General features: G+C 30.2%; 1 protein-coding gene across 9 annotated transcripts in view; it reads right to left on the bottom strand.

Annotated features, from left to right (window-relative positions):
- Positions 1 to 20,066, bottom strand: part of LOC112456891 (tyramine receptor 1-like) — a 49,561-nt gene that overhangs the window by 11,470 nt on the left and 18,025 nt on the right. The window contains exon 1 of one of the 9 annotated variants that reach the window (XM_025019688.1): positions 6,820 to 6,878. The exons of 6 other annotated variants lie outside the window; for them this stretch is intronic. Coding sequence is in view for 1 of the 3 variants with exons in the window: in XM_025019681.1 (XP_024875449.1) it covers positions 4,363 to 4,368 (6 nt within the window). In the remaining 2 variants the exon portion in view is untranslated. Of the gene's footprint in view, positions 1 to 4,362; positions 4,443 to 6,819; positions 6,879 to 20,066 lie in introns of those variants that run through there. 2 more of the 9 variants (XM_025019686.1, XM_025019681.1) reach the window with 2 other exon arrangements.

Here is a 20,066-nt window from a genome sequence, read left to right as displayed (position 1 = left end):
AAAAAGTTACCGTTTTTATTATAAAATAACAGGCTAAACTAAAAGCAGGCACACATGCAAATACTTATTTCTAATTCAAATCAATTGCGCAATGCTCAAGAGCAAAAAAATTTTATTATAATCACATCAAGATATATTGATCCTTTAACCAAAACTGATAACATATAGCATCGTGTAAAATTTTACACACGGAAAGAACGGTTTTGTTGAAGTGTCTAAAAATTTAGCTAAATACAGATCTGAAAATAATTTTGTTGCACCATCAAAATAATTATAGTAAGTCGCTGAAATATGATAATAATGTGGTAAAAAATTTTGAAATTTTTGCAATCAATTTAAGTGTTCTACATAATTATTTTCATGGTCCAGCAAAATTATTTTCAGATCTGTATTATCCAGCTAAATTTTTAAGTACTTCAGCAAAACCATTCTTTCCGTGCAGTCATATGAATGCATGAGCAACGTTCCTGGGATACATTTCGAAGATTTGTTTTTAGATTCTCGATAATATCGAACAGCGTTAATAACAAAAATGGTAGCTGCATTGTGCGCATGTGATAACGATCGGACGCAGCTACGTGGAGTCAAACTCGACAACGAATTTTCCGTAAATATGAAAAACTGAAGGGTTCTCGTCAAGACTCTTTGTTTTGAGAAAACTGCTTTTGAAAGCATGGCAGCGAGTATAATGAGTATTGTACTCTCAAATAATAGTCGTCCTTTGAGATCATTAGGATTTATTGGATTTCTCTGAATGAGCAAATCCAATACACACTTATAATTCTATCTCAAGTCGTTCAATCCGCGTAGACAAAGATATTCCGAACAGTTATAGGTATAATATAACAGCGACTTTTATTTACAATCAACTATATATTTTTGTTTCATTGCGACATATTTAAGCTGTTTTTACTTTTATAATTATAATAAATTGTAATTGATTATACATATTTATAATTAATTTATGGAAATTACATTCAAGTGCACTTACAGAAAAAATTGTATTTTTTCTTAATGTGTTACATTTATGAAATGTAACAATTCAATTAATATTAAGGATACAGTTTCTTTCAATTGGATAACGTTTCTTACGATATTGTAGACCGTTTATTTGAGAGACAAAGAAATATGCGCATATGGGCTACAGGCTATTTATATACGTAGTTTTCCACTTTGACGGCACGGTATTATAAAATTCAGTATTACGATATAACTCTCTTCTAGAAAATATCACACTGTCGCTACAATATATATTCTGGTATATTTTTAGTATGCAACAACGAGTGAGACATCTCAGCATTGCTAACGGAAATTTTTTTAACTAAATGAGAATAATATACAGTAGCAAAATAAATCTTTTTAGAAAACTATGTTGTTGCTAGTTGCGACCGGCAAAACAAAAACAAGATAAAATTTACCATGAAATTTTCCCGACGAAAATGTTCATGTGCTTCGCAAACAATTATAGGAAATGATTTGCGTAACTAAAGAAATGGAATCTTAAAGTTCATATGTTATACAGTTATTATCCATGGAATTTCATACACTGTCTGTATGAAGCATTAACTCAAATCCGAGATCAGTTTTAAACATATGTAAATTTAATCAGATTTGATAAGACCCTGCTGCGATAACATAGCTTTAGATTCCAACACTAAACTACGACAAATTCTCGGCATGCACCCCGAATCCCCGATATACTATTGTAGCTTGGAGAATTCTAAACCCGTCGGCGTCGTCACTTCACGTACGCGAGTTACCTTTACAGTAAATCTATACAATGTGAGAAATTTTGCTTCTCACGTTTGTGTATCTTCAAAAGTGTCTATTTCATTGACGTTATTTATCGGCAATATTACAATTAATAAATCTAAAAATAATAGTTTATTAAAATTAAAGCAATATATAATTAATTTAATTTTAAATATAAAAACTACTGCTATCTCTCTCTTCAAAAACAAGCTATCACCATAAATCACTAAATAAAACCAGTCAAAGTAAAATTCAACATCAACTATTAAGAACTGTCTCCTAACTGCATAAGCTTGCGAGAGTATATAGCAACAAAATTAACATAACAAAACAAACAGAATAAATTAGAGAAAAAAACGCCATTTATGTATCCTGGAAAGTTGATAATAATATTGTATGAATTTTGTATACTTTTTCCAAGCTCAATAAACTGTGCGCCAATTTTTTGTCGGCCTTTGAAACACATCTCTTTGTTGGAATAGTAAATCTATATACTTAAATTGATAATCGACTTAAATTTTGATGTTAATAAGCATCCTTGTTAAATCACTGTAAAGAATTTATTACGAATAATATCACCCCAGTCAGGATTCGAACTTTTGGATCTTCCTACATTCCGCGACGGACGTTTTTATTCGCAGAATAAATTGATTTAGACGAAGTCTCACAGAAATTGGATGATAGATCAGTGAAGTAGAATTCTTTGGAATGGCAAATCCAAATTTCAAATATTTAATTCAAACAGAGGAATATTTGTCCAATGTTCGAAAAATAGGAGAGCATTGAAGGAGTGCACAGTCAAACATGGAACAAGAAACATAATGGTTCGGTGATGTTTTAGAAATAATAAACTAGAAAACTTATATGATCAAAATTGAAGGAAAACTCAATAAAGAAGCTTATTTTAAGATCCTATAGAAGCATGCCCTACGGAACCAATCTAACTTTATTTTTCAGCGAGACAATAATTCAAAGCACTCCTCTAAATATTATCAATATTATTTAAACGAGAAAAAAATAAGATCAAGTGAAAGAAAATTATGGCTTGACCATCTTAATATCTAGATCTTTCTCTCATTAAATTGTGATGTAAAACGAATTAAACAGAAAAGTAAAAAATCGCTCACTAAACTGTGTTAGTCAGTTGTTGGCATATCTCCAAAAAGAATGTACTTAAAATAATAAATATATGTTAAGAAATTAATAAATAAAATACCTGTTTGTATAATTGTAATTAAAAATAAAAATAAATATTTTAATAAATCAAAAAATATAATTAAAATTTAGATATTAAAATAATAAAAATTAATTTCAGTTGAAAGTTATAAAATGCAATTTTATAATAAATAAAGCTTTGTAATTGTCTTTTTACTGTATTTTGTTGTCAATTTTCAATTGTTTCCAAACTTCTGAACGATAGTATTTAGTATATTAAGAAATGTAAAAGCAAGAATATATATATGTAGTAACATACATGTGATGCATTCTGCCTGTTACTCGAGAAGTTACAATATAAAAGCCAAATGCTTTAATCGGCTTTGGCATTTCTCGTGCTATCATTTCTAAACTTTACACCACGATGCTCCGGTCGTTTCGATATCGTAGAGAACGAAACTCGTTGAAAGCACATACAACTGATACCGCGCTGTACTTTGTTCCGCCGCAAATCGGACCATAGATAACGTAACTTTGACTGCGGCTTTGACCGCAACGGGAAAGTAATAACTCGTGTCGATAGATATCACATAGTTAGTAAATTTCATACAAATTTTATTTACACCTTATCAGTTTTAACAACGAACGCTGTAAAAACGTGTTAAAAATTTTAATTTTTATACGCGTTGTAAATAGTTTTATAATTTAAAACGCAAAGTTCAGTTCAAAACGCGGCAAATACATCCATACAATTAAAATCTCAAATAACCACAGTGCCATTACAGCAATAATATAAGAATTATTGTAGAAAAAATTATTTGCTATATGGTTAAATGGCACCAAGATAATTGTAAGTCAGCAGAAATAATTCTTAACCCAATTCTTTAAGTACCAGGTGAATTATCTCGCTGGCGTTGGCTTTTAAAGTCCGCAATTCTCACTGCAACCCGTAATTTTTCCGCAAGGTGGGCGGCGGAGTGGGAGATTAATCCAAAACGAATATTTCTCGTTAAGCGATTCTGCTTCCAGTCTGTGCCGGCAGCAAACCGGATATTAGTTAGATGGTTATTAGTTTCTCCGATCGAAAAGTCATAACCGCCTGGAATGTTGCTATTAAATGAGATTTAATCCATTTAATAAATTCTCCGCACGTGCAATTCATATTATTTAGTTTACGCACGAGAAATTTTATCGACACAGTATCAAACGTTTTCAATAATGTTATCGAATCCGCTGATCCATTACTACCAATAAATTCTACAATGAGTGCTATACCGTTATTATTTAGAGCCATATTGTAAAACGAGTTTACGAAATAAAGTGCAATGTAATAATATAAATTAAAATAAGAAAAGTTCAAGCAGAGATAACATATGTAAAACGGCAATATAATGATAGCGTGAGTGATAAGCATAAGCCAATAATACGAACTAATTATTGGTGAAACTGTATTACCTGCATTGTTAACAATAATTGATTATAAATAACAAACAGTGATTAGTATTGTGACTATGGTTAGCCTTTGTCTATATAGTCTCTGACACATGCTGCTCTATACGTTGTCAACTCTGCTCAACTACTACAATTATTATCTCTATTAACTAGGAAGTAGTTGTTTTACGAGGAAGGATGTATAGCATCCTGCAAAGATATAAACTTATTCTATAAATATAACAGGCGTTAACACAAATTCGAGAGAGACGTGTTAAGTTTGTCTGTCGTCTTTTAAAGAAAAATGTTGTAAAAATAATTAAAATAATACATATAAAAAATTAATAAATACTAATTCTTAACGTTTACTAACATCTATTAATAAATTTAGACACTATAATTAAATACGAATAAATACGACTTTTTGCATGCCTTTTTCAAGAGTCGGCATGTTATTTCCATCCTTAACACAATATAATAATACTTGAAATCTGAAGCGCGTGATTACCTACTTGCGACGACTTCCGTGACTTGGAGAGAGAAATTTCAATATTTTAAAATTGCGACTGTGCAACCCATATTTTCCTGGTATTTGATACAAATGGAAACATGATATCAAATATTCCAAAATTTAATCTGTAGATATAATATGCGGCATTTCATTCAATGTTTAAGAATAGCTTCCTTATTGTAAAATGAGTAGCTATATTAATGTATTAATAATAAACAGTAGCTGCGTATTAATAACAAATAATTTATATGCTCCAATAATATTATACGATTGTAAAACTCTACTACGCTATCTGCACGTAGTAGAGAAAAAATGTAATTTGGATAAACCCAGGGAGTCAGATATATATGTTGCATGGAATGGGGGAAGCAGGTGCAATGCCACTCTTGAATATTGGGCTAGCTCCGCAGTTAAGTAATACATTCTCGCGTGGGTTATGAATATATGATCTGCCTAAACACCATTTAAGGTGGCGGTCTAATCTCCCGTATTCGAGCAAAATTATAACTGTCTCATAGCTCAGGTTGTCAAATCACGGTTGTTAAAGAAATAATACAAATAGTATCGACCCCCAAGGTAGATAAATTTTTAATAGATATTTTTAAAATTTTTTACTGATGCATTTATTCAAATGTTTGATAACCACTTTAATTTAGTCTTCTTTGTGTGCGGAAATTCTTTTCCTTAGAAAAATCGTGTAATTCTACCATAGCGTCAAGAATAATAGGCTCATAAATATCAGTGATTTACAAAGTACATAGGATGTGATACATGAGCGATATACAATACAATTACGGTTCCTATAGAATTATTTATGAAATTTTGATAGTGCGCATTACTCTGCGTGCACAGTATAAAACGTTATGTGTGTATCTAAGCATAACAAAATTGTATACTGCTTATATTATTTATATTATTAAGTACCTGAAGCATGTACTTAATAGAAAAACTTTAATCCCAAGTCTAAAAGATTGAAATAGAAGTAAATATAAAGCTGAGTCTAATCAACCAAATCTTAAAGAATTATATATGAAATTAGGGTAGAAGACTGAAAAATATAATAAAATTAGAAATAGATCGATATCTCCAAATTTGCGGAAATTAAAGCATAAACAAACATTTCTGAAAAAATTCAAAATTTTATTAAAAAAGAGCCCCTTGATTATTAGCAATTTTTATTAATTCTATTATAGTCTTCAGTTTTTTCTACCCTTATTTCATATATAATTCGTTAAAATTTGGTTGATTAGTTCTGGAGTTATAGAAATTTCGGTAAATTTGGCACATACACACACACATGCACACATACATACATACACTTTTTTTTTACGAAAAAAAGCTTCCTGTATGAGGAAGCAAAATTGAACAATTTAATACCTAAAAACTGAAAAAACTTGGAATTACAGACCAGAGCAATTCTCAATTATTTAATATAACACTGTTCAACAAAAAATTACTTTTTTTCGAGCACAAGAACGAGAATAATCTTACAGATTTTTGGATGCTGAAAACAATCTCGTTTACCAAACTGCTCTATCACGTTACAATTTTAAGAAATGCAATTAAAGTTGCAAAAAAGAACTATTTCAATGTATTTTAGCATATTATAATTACTATAAATATGTTGTTAATAGACTTTTCGTCCTTAAAAGAAATTTATTTTGCCGATTATGGTCACATATTATAGTTGTAATATGCCAAAATATATTAAAATAGCTCTTTCTTGCAACTTTAAACTACAAATTTCTCAAAATTGTGACGTGATAGAACTATTTGGCAAACGGGATCGTTTTCTGCGTCCAAAGCGCTATAAGAAACGCTCATTCTCCTTCTTGTGCATTCTTTTTTGTTGAACAGTGTTAATCAATCTTTATGTCTAATCTGGCAGTACTCTTAGAATTCAACGATGAAAATCGTGCCAAATAGTCCATGCAATATGATATACTCGTGTGTGGGTTACGTTAGTTTACCTCCAGCCATGGGAATAATTTCATGGCCGGCATAATCTCCCAAGCGTATAAGTGTCAAGTGGCTGGCATCCCCAAGCTTTACAGTCGTTAAGGGTAGTGTTCATCACAAACGTAATTGGACATACGCTGCAAAACGCATTTACATATACCGCCGGAGGATGTTTCGTAGACGTTACAGCGACGCAACTGCTCGGAATAGATATGAAATACCAAGGAAATACCAAGGAAATACAGTCTACTACCGAGGTCGCATTGCATTGCTAAATCGTCTGTCGTTTCTGCATGTTGCGTGTACATGGATATGCAATATGCACGTGTATATAAGAAAGCAATAGACTTGTATGTAATCGGTGAGGTTGCCAACGAATATTACTGGGGTGTTAGCGTATACATTATCTTTTAGAAAGAACAAGTCATTTGTATATTTATCAGATTGGACATGTCAGTCGTGCCCCAGATTGGATAAAGATGTTTAAAGCTACCTCTCAGATTTTTCTGTCAAGACAATTTTGAGATATCATGAAAATAAAACGATAATAATATCGCGCGTATCTTTAAAGACCAATCTATATGCAACTATGCAAAGTGATATAAGTATTTTTAATTCTATCTCCAATTCTTATTTTGGTGGTTTATTTTTATCAATTGCTTTTTAATAACTGCAATTTTTTGCACCTATAAGTAAGAATTTACTTTAAAATGTGTTGTAATATTGATTCATACTACGTTTAAATATAAATCATTTATAATACAAAAGTTCGGTGTACAATGACACGTTATTGGAAGATCAAATAAATCGATGCAAAACTGTCGAAAATGGGGCAGTAGGTGAAGCGATAGTATATCGTGCCTGTATTCTGCATACATGCATTTATTATGAGATGAGATCGGTGGTATGCTAGGAAGAGAAAGTGATGAAGAATTTTCTGCTGCCATTGAATGAGAAATCGATATTTCTTCCTAAAGGAGACCTCGACTTTTCAGATCTAATCGAAAATATGTACGGAGAGTTTATAGTCAGGCTAAAGTATAAAGTGTTAATTCAAAACAGGTGCACTTTTATACGCTAGCAAATTTACACATAAGTATTGTACGTGCTAGCCGTGTAATAAATTCTGTGCCGTTTTTATAAAAAACAATTCTTTTTATAAAATAATTATTTATAAAACAACCATTATAATATTGCATCGTATTTCGTCATATTTATTTGGCATTATTACAATTCACTGCTGACCTGTAAAATAATATTTTAAATAAAAATACATAAATTTGTAACATATCGAATATAAAATAAATATTTTGTTCAGTAAAATATACTGCATAAAAAAAAACAAAAAAATTATATAAAGAATTATATAAAAAATATTATATAAAAAATATATATTGTGCAATTATATGTACAGTACCTATGTATTTAATGACAGAAGAATTTAACGAAAACGAACTTTGTGCAACATATTAAATATGAATCGCAAAAGTCGACTTGTAGTTCTTCTAACAATATATGCGCATACGTAAAAAGAATTAATATTCGAGCTTTAATATCAAAAGTTTCGAGTAAAATGCTTTATTATATTATCTACGCGGAAACATTGTTACATTATAATATTACTGTCACTGTTATACAAAAGAAGTTCTACAAAAGAAGAAGATTCTTTAATTTCAGTTCCTATGTTGAAATGCAGCGCATTTAGCTAATTAGAAATAAAGATTAAGAGAACCTAATACGACATAACGGGACCACAGGGCATAATAGGATATGATCGATATCTCTTTTAGAGATGCTGCCACGTAAATGAAATGTTTTGGAATTATTACTCTTAGATGTCTCTAACCGCGTGCTGTTATTAATTTTCATATTATTTTTAGCTGAAAGATGCTATAAATTGCTTAATGCGTTCGCTGTGCTCTCCGCGATCGACAATGAGTTGCAGTTTCTTTTGACACATTTGCATAAGTAAATGTAGTAGTACAAAGTAAAACAATAATAAAATTCTACTTTTTATTACTGTAAGTATATTTACGTACATTAAACGATCTCTTCTTGTCAATTCAGTAAAGTATTTTTGTGTAAATATCGATTATCTGTGATGATTTATATTACCTAAAGTAAATTTATATATTTCGGGGCATAACGGAGCATTAATCCACGGGGCACAATATGCCATGTGTTTTTAAAATGTTTTATTTTTTTCATACGCTATCAGTAAATATCTTTGTTATGTTGCGCAATATTGATGACAAAGATTATTAAATTGAATTTTGATCTTTATTTATATTTCAATAAGAAAAATGTATACTGTAATAAGAAAAGTGTTATTAGTAAATAATTATTATTAATTAAAAATGTAATAATACATTTCTACATATATTGCGTGTTCTAATAAATCACTTTTATATAAGAAGACTTTGAACATTAATAAACAAGTTTTGAGGTATCCCGAAATGTCCCGCATAAAATGCATAATAAAGAAAAAAACTCACGCTTTCAATAAAACAATAATTTCGTCCTTTTAAACTATTCTTTCGCAGTAAAAAACTCGTGTTTTTCTTGTAGTAGATATTTTTGTGCAAGACCAAAATCATTCATTTATTTTTAATAAGTTTTAAACTTATTTAAACCTTAACGTTCTCATTGCGCTCCGGATTCCCCTACTTACATTTCAGATATTTATAAATAGAATATTCGTTAAGAAGAACGGTATTCAAATTGCGGTCGCAATTAAAGTTGCGTTCTCTTACAATAAGAGCTGCATATTTTCTTTGTTCGGTTTCAGCCAGATTGAATGCGTACATTCAAAATATACAGAACTAATATTATAGCTACGCTGTTCTATAAGAGTTTTTATATAAAATCTAAAGTTCAATTCACTCTGGTTGATTAACATCTGTTGATGGAGCAGTATGAAAAAACTTTTTCTCTAGGAAAGTTGCGGTATTTCCAACCAAATAAAGCTGCTCATATACAAACTCTCTCAGTATTGATATTTTTTTCAAAATCCAATAACATGCTCAGATGATGAAAACTCACACACACACACACACACACACACACACACACACACACACACACACACACACACACACACACACACACACACACACACACACACACACACACACACACACACACACACACACACACACACACACACACACACACACACACACACACAAATTGTAAATAACAATATAATATTATACGTAGGCGATGAATAATTTAATTCAATAATTTTAATTAAGTTATTCATGAAAATATTATATTAATTAAAAATATTATATAAATTTGCTTATATTAATGCTTGTAGAATATGCATTAAAATCATACCACATATTTTTAGATATGTATGTACATAAATCATCCACAAGAGTTATGCGTATAATCGCTTGCAAGTCGATTATAAGCCGGGTCACTACGGCGAATGGAACCTGAAGACTGACAAGCGCATGAAATGTCAGACGTGATCTATATATTTCTGGTAGGTACCATCATTGTCGGGTACTAACTCGACGCATATTCTCGCATATGCAGCACCGATACGCGATGCTGGGACGCACGTTCAACCGATAGTGCCAGGTACGAAGTAGTATGCGAGTATTGAAGTCTGATCACCGCATGATTGACGCATGGCAGGCTGCAAATGAATAGCAGTTAACTGCCAGATTCGCATAGGACGCGGAGGCTCTCTGCCTGCATAACTGCACAAAAGGAGACGCGTACCATTTCAGCCTCTGCATGCAGAGGGTTGTAACAAATCTGCGGCTTCATATAGTGAGATTCCTTGAATAATTCGGAGCGTTTGCTTGCACTCGCTGACCGCGCTTAACATCTAATACAAAGTCCATTCTTCTTACAATTAAACAAGCCATGCATAATATCCGTACAATGACTCATATTATAATACTATTATATAGTCTGTTTTAATGGCCCTTTTTTTTATTAATTACACTATTATTAATTTTAATTTATATTGTATCGGATATTTTAATTATAATATTTTTACAATATTATAAATTTTATTATATTGTAGAAAACATTTTGCTAACGATAATTTGACTGAAAGCGCTTTATTATTTTTACATCTATTTATATTAAATTAATAGATATTAAAATTACATTAAATTAATATTAATATTAAATTTCTATATATCAGTAACTAAACATACATTATTATTTAAGAAAAAATTAACTTGAAATAAACTTAATAATATTGTAGTATTTATTTTGACTTTAAACCATTCTCTCTCAAAAAATATTTTTCTTATAAAGTTTGCTCTCTTGGATATTTATTGTAATGCTACACTTTTCTTCGTATAAAATACGAGGTAAAGTCAAAAATATTTTATCTGCTTTAGAGACTCACAAGATCGGATAATATAATTCCATCTTAATCTATATCGTTAGATAGAGAAATTGAACACGGAATAGAACGTAAACAAGACGATACATGATTATTTGTTACCATCGACATAGAAAATCTCGTACAAAACTGATCAATAATCGAGTTTATCGAGTGCATCGATTTAACGAATGCCATGCATTTAATGTTAAAGGGAAAAGAATACTCTTAAAAGTATTATAAATTCACTGCCACAAAAACAAATAAGCTTTATAGACATCACATGTTTGTATATTTGTATATTAAATATATAACAATTATTTTAATTAATAATTGTAGTTACATATTTGTATATATAGTAATTGTTATAATAAATTAATTGTTATTAATTGTTATTAATTATTTTAGATCTTTTCTACTTTAAACTGATTTTTAATTGTTTAGATGTAATTAAACTTTCATTAGCTTTTTGGATAAGAGAATAACTTCTTATAAAAGTTATCTCTCTTCAACTGTAGTTTAAATAAATCCGCATGTATCACGACACTTACTACGCTTTCGTCTTCAATCTGACGCTCATTTAATATTCCTTCCTCGTCGCGAGTCGTATTTGCACAATTTCCGACGTGAAGATAGATTGCCATCTTTTACTCTGCACGCTATAGTATTTCCTTTTCTTTTTTAGTTTGAAAGTTTGTTCGGTTTACATTCTATTGTGTATACTACTATCACACTCATCATATGTCACAGCATATACAATTTTTTCAACAATTATAATCCTTATTATTAAATTTATTAATATAGTTCAGTTCCATTACGCAACAACTTATATATGTTATAAATATTAAATGTTTACGAAAAGAAATAAGTAAAGGGCAAGGGCTTTTAAAAAGAAGTAAATAATAAACTAAGGTCTGACTCGTATTTGCAAAGCAAAGTAGAAAGATCGTGGGACAGTAAACCTCTGCTCGGGAAGCTTCTATCGTAGTTCCTGATCCGGATGCGCTTCTCGCGTCGAATCGATTCTTTCGTACATCTTTGTCATCCAAAAAAAATACAAGTAATAATATAAAAAAAAATTAGCTCATGACTAATAGAATAAATAAAAATAAATAACGTACGTAATAACTTTATTTGCTCGTTTATTGTTCGACGATTTTTACAAAAAGCAACTAAGCAGAACTTTAATATAAAAAAATATAGCTATCTAATATGACGGATAATATCTTGTTATTTAATGCTCTCATAACTTTGTACTGCGAAAAGAATGATAGTATGCACGCGATAAAACTAATATTCCTTTTTTCCTACAAAAAAGAAGGACTACTGAAGACCTTGGTCTTACATTCTTTTTTATCTGCTTATTAACAAAGTCAGCATTTTTACTTCAAAGGGATGCCTTGTTTTAAAACACTAGAATGAGTTATGTATGCAAAGACTTTTAAAGAGACATTTTGAAGCTAATTTAAAGATGTTTTAGAGAAATAGTTAATATAACGTTATTTCATAAATTACAGAAACTGTGGTAGTTTTTTTTTTTAAACTTGATCATGTCTAGATGTTTTATCGGCATACTACAATTTAAGCAATTTTTTTTACTTTCGTCACGTAATATCGTATATTTTGCAAGCCGTTAGAAAATCATAATATTTTTAAGTTTTCGCAAACGGCAAATTTCTTAGGAAAAAGAAACGCTTATTAACCTTATTTTTCAGAACATCTTAGAGAAAAGAGAGAGTCTGTAATATACAAAATATGAAACGTCGTACAACATAAAAAGATCGTAATGAAGGGTCCATAATAATGTCACGCCATTCATTTGTGATTTTATGCCATAAACAACAAAGGCGCATAATATACACTATGCAGGATTAAAATTCCTTTCTTACAGCAATGAGAAATATCTTCAGTAATTACACAGTTTCGCGTTCTTTTTATTCACAGAGGCCATTTTTTAAGATATAGGAGAGATATTTAATTCGAGAATGTTAAAGTGCGCTGGATAAAAGAAAGTAAATAGAGATAGAAAATAGAAGGGATATTTCGAAAATCGTTAGGAAGGCGGTTTTTTACAAGAGAAATGATGATGAAAGTAGAAAATTGCTGTTCTATACGAGTCGCAAGGACTGTAGCTTTCAGAAACCGATCGGACGTTCTACGCGTTGCGAGTTAATTAGTTTTTCACTTTCGTCACGTATCGCATCTGTTCGTGTAGCGAAGCGAGTTTGAATTTCACTTAACTCGAATTCACGCCCGCGCCGAGAAAAAGGTTTAAATTACGTCGTACGTGATACTGTTGCAAGATAACTTGCATGGCAGCAACGCTAAATTACATACTCATGACAAGTACCGCATATTTCTTTACGCCGGCCGTCCGAAATACCACCGGTACAAAATTATAGAGACCGTTGAATTATAGGAACCATCCCGAAGATTGCTTTCCAAACTACCGAAGTTCAGTGCCAAAAAATCCATGGATCTGTTTCAAAAGACTCCGAATGGAACTCGGCGGTTTGTACCACTAAACTTTTTGTTCGTGGGAGTCTCTTTTCATGTGAAATTAGCGGAGTGTCTAATTGACCGACTTTTAGACTAGCCACGATTCACAAGATCTTGCACCTACAAAGAACCATGTATAATCTCTTCCTTGCTGTGGGAATGACTAATTATACAGAACATCTTGTCACTATCTTATCATTTATATTTTGTATATATAATGTTTAACAAATCTAAAATCAATTTTATCTTACAATTAAATCATTAGCAATTAAAATTGGAATAAATAATATTCTTCGTTAAATTTTATATCAATTTTATTCCAGTTTTACATAAATTTTAATTTTAAAATAATTAGATTGTATAATATTAAAAAATTGCGATAAAAGTGGTATTTAATTCAACAAAATCTATTAATTTGCAATAAAAGGAAATTGAATAAAAATTAGTGAAAGAAGTTGTAGCTTAAAAAATATATTTAACGAAAACATTCTATAGGTATGACATGTAATTCACATCACGTTTGAAACCGAATGACGCTATTCTCTGTCATTTTATTTACCGGTGTAGCATGTAAACTCGCATGATAGCCAATGCATACCAGACTATATCTCTTCTATACATAGTCGGATCTATTGTCAGCTTACTCGACAAAGCTTTATACGTGCGCAAGGTAAAAACGTTCGTTTACCACGATCCCTATGCATTTTGAAAAAAGATAGAAATAAATAAAAATGAAAAGAAAGAGAGTGTCGGTATATCTTTAAATAAGATTGAGATTTTAATAAGTAGAATATTATCCGTAAAAAATATCTATTATTTATATATTTTCAGACTGATTTTGATGTGAAATTATTACATTAAAATTTATCATCGATGATAAGAGATATTTTATACAAATTTACGTATATTCGTGTACCTATTCGTGAAAGAGAGACGATTATAAATACATCACATTATTACGTAGTTAATGTAATGATAGCGTAATATTGACAAATTATGAACTTTGCTAATATGCTAATACATCGCAATTAAATTGACGCATGGTACGAGGAATTCATAAATTATGTAAATTTTCCGTAACAACAAATCCAATATAAAGCAGTGGTAGTTTAGGATTTGCGGATTTGCCGTATCGGGATATGTGTATATAAGTTTATGTTGGTGGATGTACATAATAGATTACTATGGAGCATACTTATACGAACACGTATAATGGGTGATAACAGCTATCTATGCTTTAACGTTGTAACATCATCTAAATTAGCATATAGAGTAAAATGCAAAACTGCTTTCTTCACATGGAATCAAATTTATGGTGGATACGGTAATACGTAAGGTTCCGTAAGTGAAATATTACAGATGCAAAATGAATGTGGGATGTCAATTTTCGAAAAGCGCATGGAAGCTGACATTTATTTTTTATCAATATACGGAAACAATTGCAATATTGCAATACTAATATTGTTTTTCAATTTTGACGACCTGTATTATATAAACAGTAAAAGATTAATATAAAGAAATTGTAAGTGTTTTAACGTTTTAATAATACATTTGTTAATTTAAAAGATAAACATTTTTGCCACTTTAAAATTTACTGATACAACATTTTCAAATCGTATTTACAGATATTGAACATACTTGTCAGTAACTGATCGTTGCTTCTATATTCTCTATTTAGCATTACTTACTATTTTCGGGTATAAGATATTTAATGCATATGACAACACTCCACTTAAACAGTACAAGGTATGGCACGTGTAATCGACGGAAACTGGTTTGTAGCGAATTGGAGGTGACGAAAGAGGTAAGGCAAAATGGTTACGGCGAAACGGAAGCGACGAAGGAGCCGCATTGACTCAAATGTTATTTCTAGGTAACACGTGTCTCGAGGAAGTATTTTCATGTTGTCGTCATAGGATAGAGCATATAAATTTAAATTATTTCTTTATTCCTGACTCTATCGTGTCGTCATCTACAAAGTGTTTTAAGGATAACAAATTTTACAAGAAGTTTGTGAATGACCAATGATAATAAACTTAAAACTTTCCGAGATGATGGAAGTGATATAAGCTTTAATAATCTCTCCTCATTTATCAAACTACATTTGCACTTTTTTGCAGTGCATTGCACGCAGAATATAATATATTATTCTTTCGTTTATTTTTATACAATTATTTTCATTCTTTATTTTGTTCAATTAATCATTTCTTCTTTCTATGATGTTATTAATATTAAAATTTGTTATCGATCCAAACTTATAAACAAGATTATACAAATTATATGATTGGTAATCAATTAACGTCGAGAGAAAGCAAATTAAGTATTAATAAATATCTTATTTTTAATTTCTTTTATCGTTTTTTTGTAACCGGATTTGGATTTAATTTAGCCATTGAATATTAAACTGTCAATATCAATTTGGTAGACTCAATATCAATTTGGGATTCAGTGCTGACACTAATTATATTCGCAATACGTGATAGGATTAACAAACGGCAAATCAGCCAATCACCAAATTACCAATCAACGTAAAATATTACTTGACAGATATATCCGAATAATTCCTTTTCAATTGAATATATTATTCTCTTATCTTTTGGTTGCTGTTTTCTGACATTGCATATTTACATTTTCTTTTTCCACGTTTTGTTTTTTAATTTCTCTTCTATATCAATCATTTTTTTAAATGCACGTCAAACCGATAAATATCAAACTGCCAATACAAAATCTATTATTGAATCAAACTCGATTCATCACACGATAAAGCTCAACAACAATGCTCATGAGATATCTTGGTCATGTTCCTTCAAAATACGATTAGTCTTTGCATTCTAAAATATATCGTTATATAACATTTCGATTACTTTTTAAAATTGCTTTTGTAACATACATTCATGTTATTACTCTCACTTGTAAAATATACCGATCACTTAATATATATATTCAGAAATGAATAAACTTTCTTGACTATATATCTGGCATAATATATATTTAGATTCCTTTAGATCTCTTTTAAAACTTTTAAAAATAATTAATGTACTCAACATTTGGAGGATTGTATTCTAAATAAAATTCTAACAATAAGTAACTTCTTCACTTCTCGTTGTCAGGTATCCGCAAACATTTTAATATCTTACCGCGCTGTCAGAGTTTCTTAGCAGAAAATTACTTCTTTGAGGGTATTAACTAAAGAAACTCTCAGGGACGAGGAAAATTTGCGCGAAAATCTAATAACGAGCAATCTTTCGCGCTTACCCTTTGTGTGTGAAACGGTCTATGTAGCTATAATTTTTAAAACTTTTGAACGTCAAATTTCTCTACAGTAGCCTCTCCTAGATTTCGATGGAAGCGACGCAATCAGAATTCGAAATATGGAAACACACCAGCAGAAGCATTTTACGTCCTTTCCGCCGCTAAATAAATATTCGTTCACATTCGCGAAATATATTCTCTTTTAATTCAAAAAGTATATATACGCGAAAAATATAGGGTTTATGTATTTCACCGTGAAATTCGTCGAATTTTTACATATCACACTATACTTTGTTGCTGGACAAAATAACTAGACTTATATTTAATCTGAAAGTTACCTCCTTTGCGCATCCAGTCAAACATGGTATACGAACCGCATAGCACGGGGACATTTTGGTGAAAAGACTGATGTACCGAAAGCGTCAAATGCAACGTTTGGTTGCCGCACGTTCCTGCAGATCAGCATATAAAAATTGCGCAGAGGAAAACTACAAAATGCCCCGCAGGCTTTCGTTCACGTCCGGTGATAGAAATTCTGACTGCGCGATGTCACCGTGCGAATATTTTCATAGGAAACGATTTAAAAGAATGGTTATTTATACTATAGCAATTCTTATGGTAAACGCGCAACTAATTCTTTGTCACACTTTAAATTTATGCCTGCAGTTATTTTTAGTTTTAATATGTTTATTACTGTTGTTACTATTTAATATGTAATCGTAAGGTTTTGTCATAAAGGTTTTAAAAAAGATATCTTAAGAGACTTTTAAATACGTGGATCTTTATAATACATCATGAGTTGCCTTATGCATTCAAATAGCTTGTTTCTTTTTTGTATCAACTGATATCTTTTAACCTTTAATAAAGATTTGATAACATCAAAGAAAGATAATATAGTAATATAATATTTTAAATATAAATAATTAAGAATAAGTTTCTATACTACTTACAGTGTTCATAACCTTTCGATTTTTTAATATACTTTCCAATATAATTTTTTAAATACTTGATATTTTTAAATATAAATTAAAATATTATTATATAAACAATGTGGCCTTTTCAATTACTAGTTCATTATTAAATTAAACATATTATACGCATTAAATAATTGTTAATTAAAATGTTATTCTTTTAAAATCAGTAAAATGATACGGCTTCACAAATCGATATTTTCATTTAAAATCTTTGAAAGTCGCGGCCAATAATTTAATTAAAAAAAAAATTGATAGATATATTACCATCCCTCTCTCAAATAATTAATTAAAATGTTATCCATTCGAACATGAATTCGCAAAACGATCTTTGTCATTAAAAAGAAACCCTTGAATGTCTCACGTTCGACAGCGAAACAAAATACAGGTAACACGTCGATAATGGGTATCACGTATGCAGGGTGAGTCCGTACGTACATGTATACTTTACTATATAAATCCTATGTACCCCATTACGACACATGAATAAAGCATAGAAACGTGCGAGAACGGCAATTCTGCATTCAACAGTAAGACAATTATTATGCTTTTTGTATGCGATCTTCTTCGTGTCTTCCTTAAAGTAAAATACAACCATATCAAAGATTAATACCATAAATTGTTCCACAATCAGTATACTTATACAGTATGGCAAAGATTATAGCATAACGATAGTTATGATTCATAGCTGCATTATTATTGACATTTTTCGTACAATATATGGACTATAAGTAATAAAATTTTCTTATCTCGTTATTTTGAAATTTTTATTAATGTTATTGTAAAAAAGCCAATAACTGATAACCTGTTTTTTATGTTATACGCGACTTTTTAAAAAATCGAAAAATATTATATGAAAGACTATAAACTCAATAATTTTATTAAAATAAAAATGAGAATATTTAATGTATAATTAATAGAAAAGTATTAATTACAAAATAAAAATATATAAACAAAAATAGAAATATAATTTTAAATAAAAAAATTAAAAATCAGAGCTATATTATAAAACAACTTAGATTAAATAAAGCATACTTAGTTAAGGCACTATCATTACGATTTATCTGTATCATGTATCTAATTACATTAATATGCATCACAAACTGGTGTAGTCACATATTTTCAATTGATTATAAATGTAGCAAACTTTTTAAAGATGCTAATCAAAACAACATTATTTCAATCTTTTCAATTAGGCAATCACATAATGTTTGCAAGAACATAAACTGATTCTCTCTTATTGCAACACTATATCAAAATTAGTACGCGCAATCGCGTTTAATTACAACTTTAATTTGCAAAATAGATATTTGTTAGCCTTTAATCCAAAAGTATCGTAGAGCTAAACGACTAATTTCCGGAAATATTGCAACATGTGTGAGCTTTGTAATTAACAAATTTAATTGATAATTACTTATTTGCTAAAACGCGGCAAGTTATACATCACGCTTTTGTACGCCGCAACAGCTGTCAGTAGTCACAATTAACTTTCCGAAAATGTCTGTTATCGCGGCAAATACATGATTATGTAATTGTACGTAGTCATTGCACATTGTGCCTAAATACGTACAATGCCAGGAAAATTTGTAAGGGCCGGACACTGGTAAAGCGACATTTTTAATGCTGTACTTTGGTCCATAAATGAGGACAATTACATTCGTCCGCCAACGTTTCTGGAATTTTTATGAGTTTCATTAACGCTCGTTTCTCATTGGGATTTTTGTTCCGCAATGCAGACGCAAGTAAAAAAAGAAAGAGCCTGCTTAAAGAATTACAAAGCGCTGCATTCGATTTAATCTTCGAGCCACAATTAAGCGCGCTAAAATCAGAACATTTACTGCATATCGAAGTCGAGGGATTAAGAAATGCTTCGCCCATTCTCGATCAAGTTTTCAGCCAACACTGCGAAAAGTCAGCGCAATATATATATATATATATATATATATATATATATAACATTTTATTGATTTTATTCTTATTACTTCCATTAGTATTTTCTACGCAAATAGAAATAGTAAAAAGACACTGCAATATTATCAAATTTAAGTAAATGGCAAAAATATACATAAAGTTTATAATTTATCGTAATTTTGTGATTACATATATGCATACGAATATCAGATACGTTTTATAGAAGAAATAAAGTAAAGTTTGTAATCATACTGATGTTTTTAAAATGATAAAA

This window comes from Temnothorax curvispinosus, unplaced genomic scaffold (assembly GCF_003070985.1).
Source record: "Temnothorax curvispinosus isolate PA1 unplaced genomic scaffold, ASM307098v1 QBEX01007285.1, whole genome shotgun sequence".
Taxonomy (NCBI): domain Eukaryota; kingdom Metazoa; phylum Arthropoda; class Insecta; order Hymenoptera; family Formicidae; genus Temnothorax; species Temnothorax curvispinosus.
The sequence above is the reverse complement of the archived record's forward strand: the minus strand, read 5'-3'. Positions and strand labels throughout refer to the sequence as shown.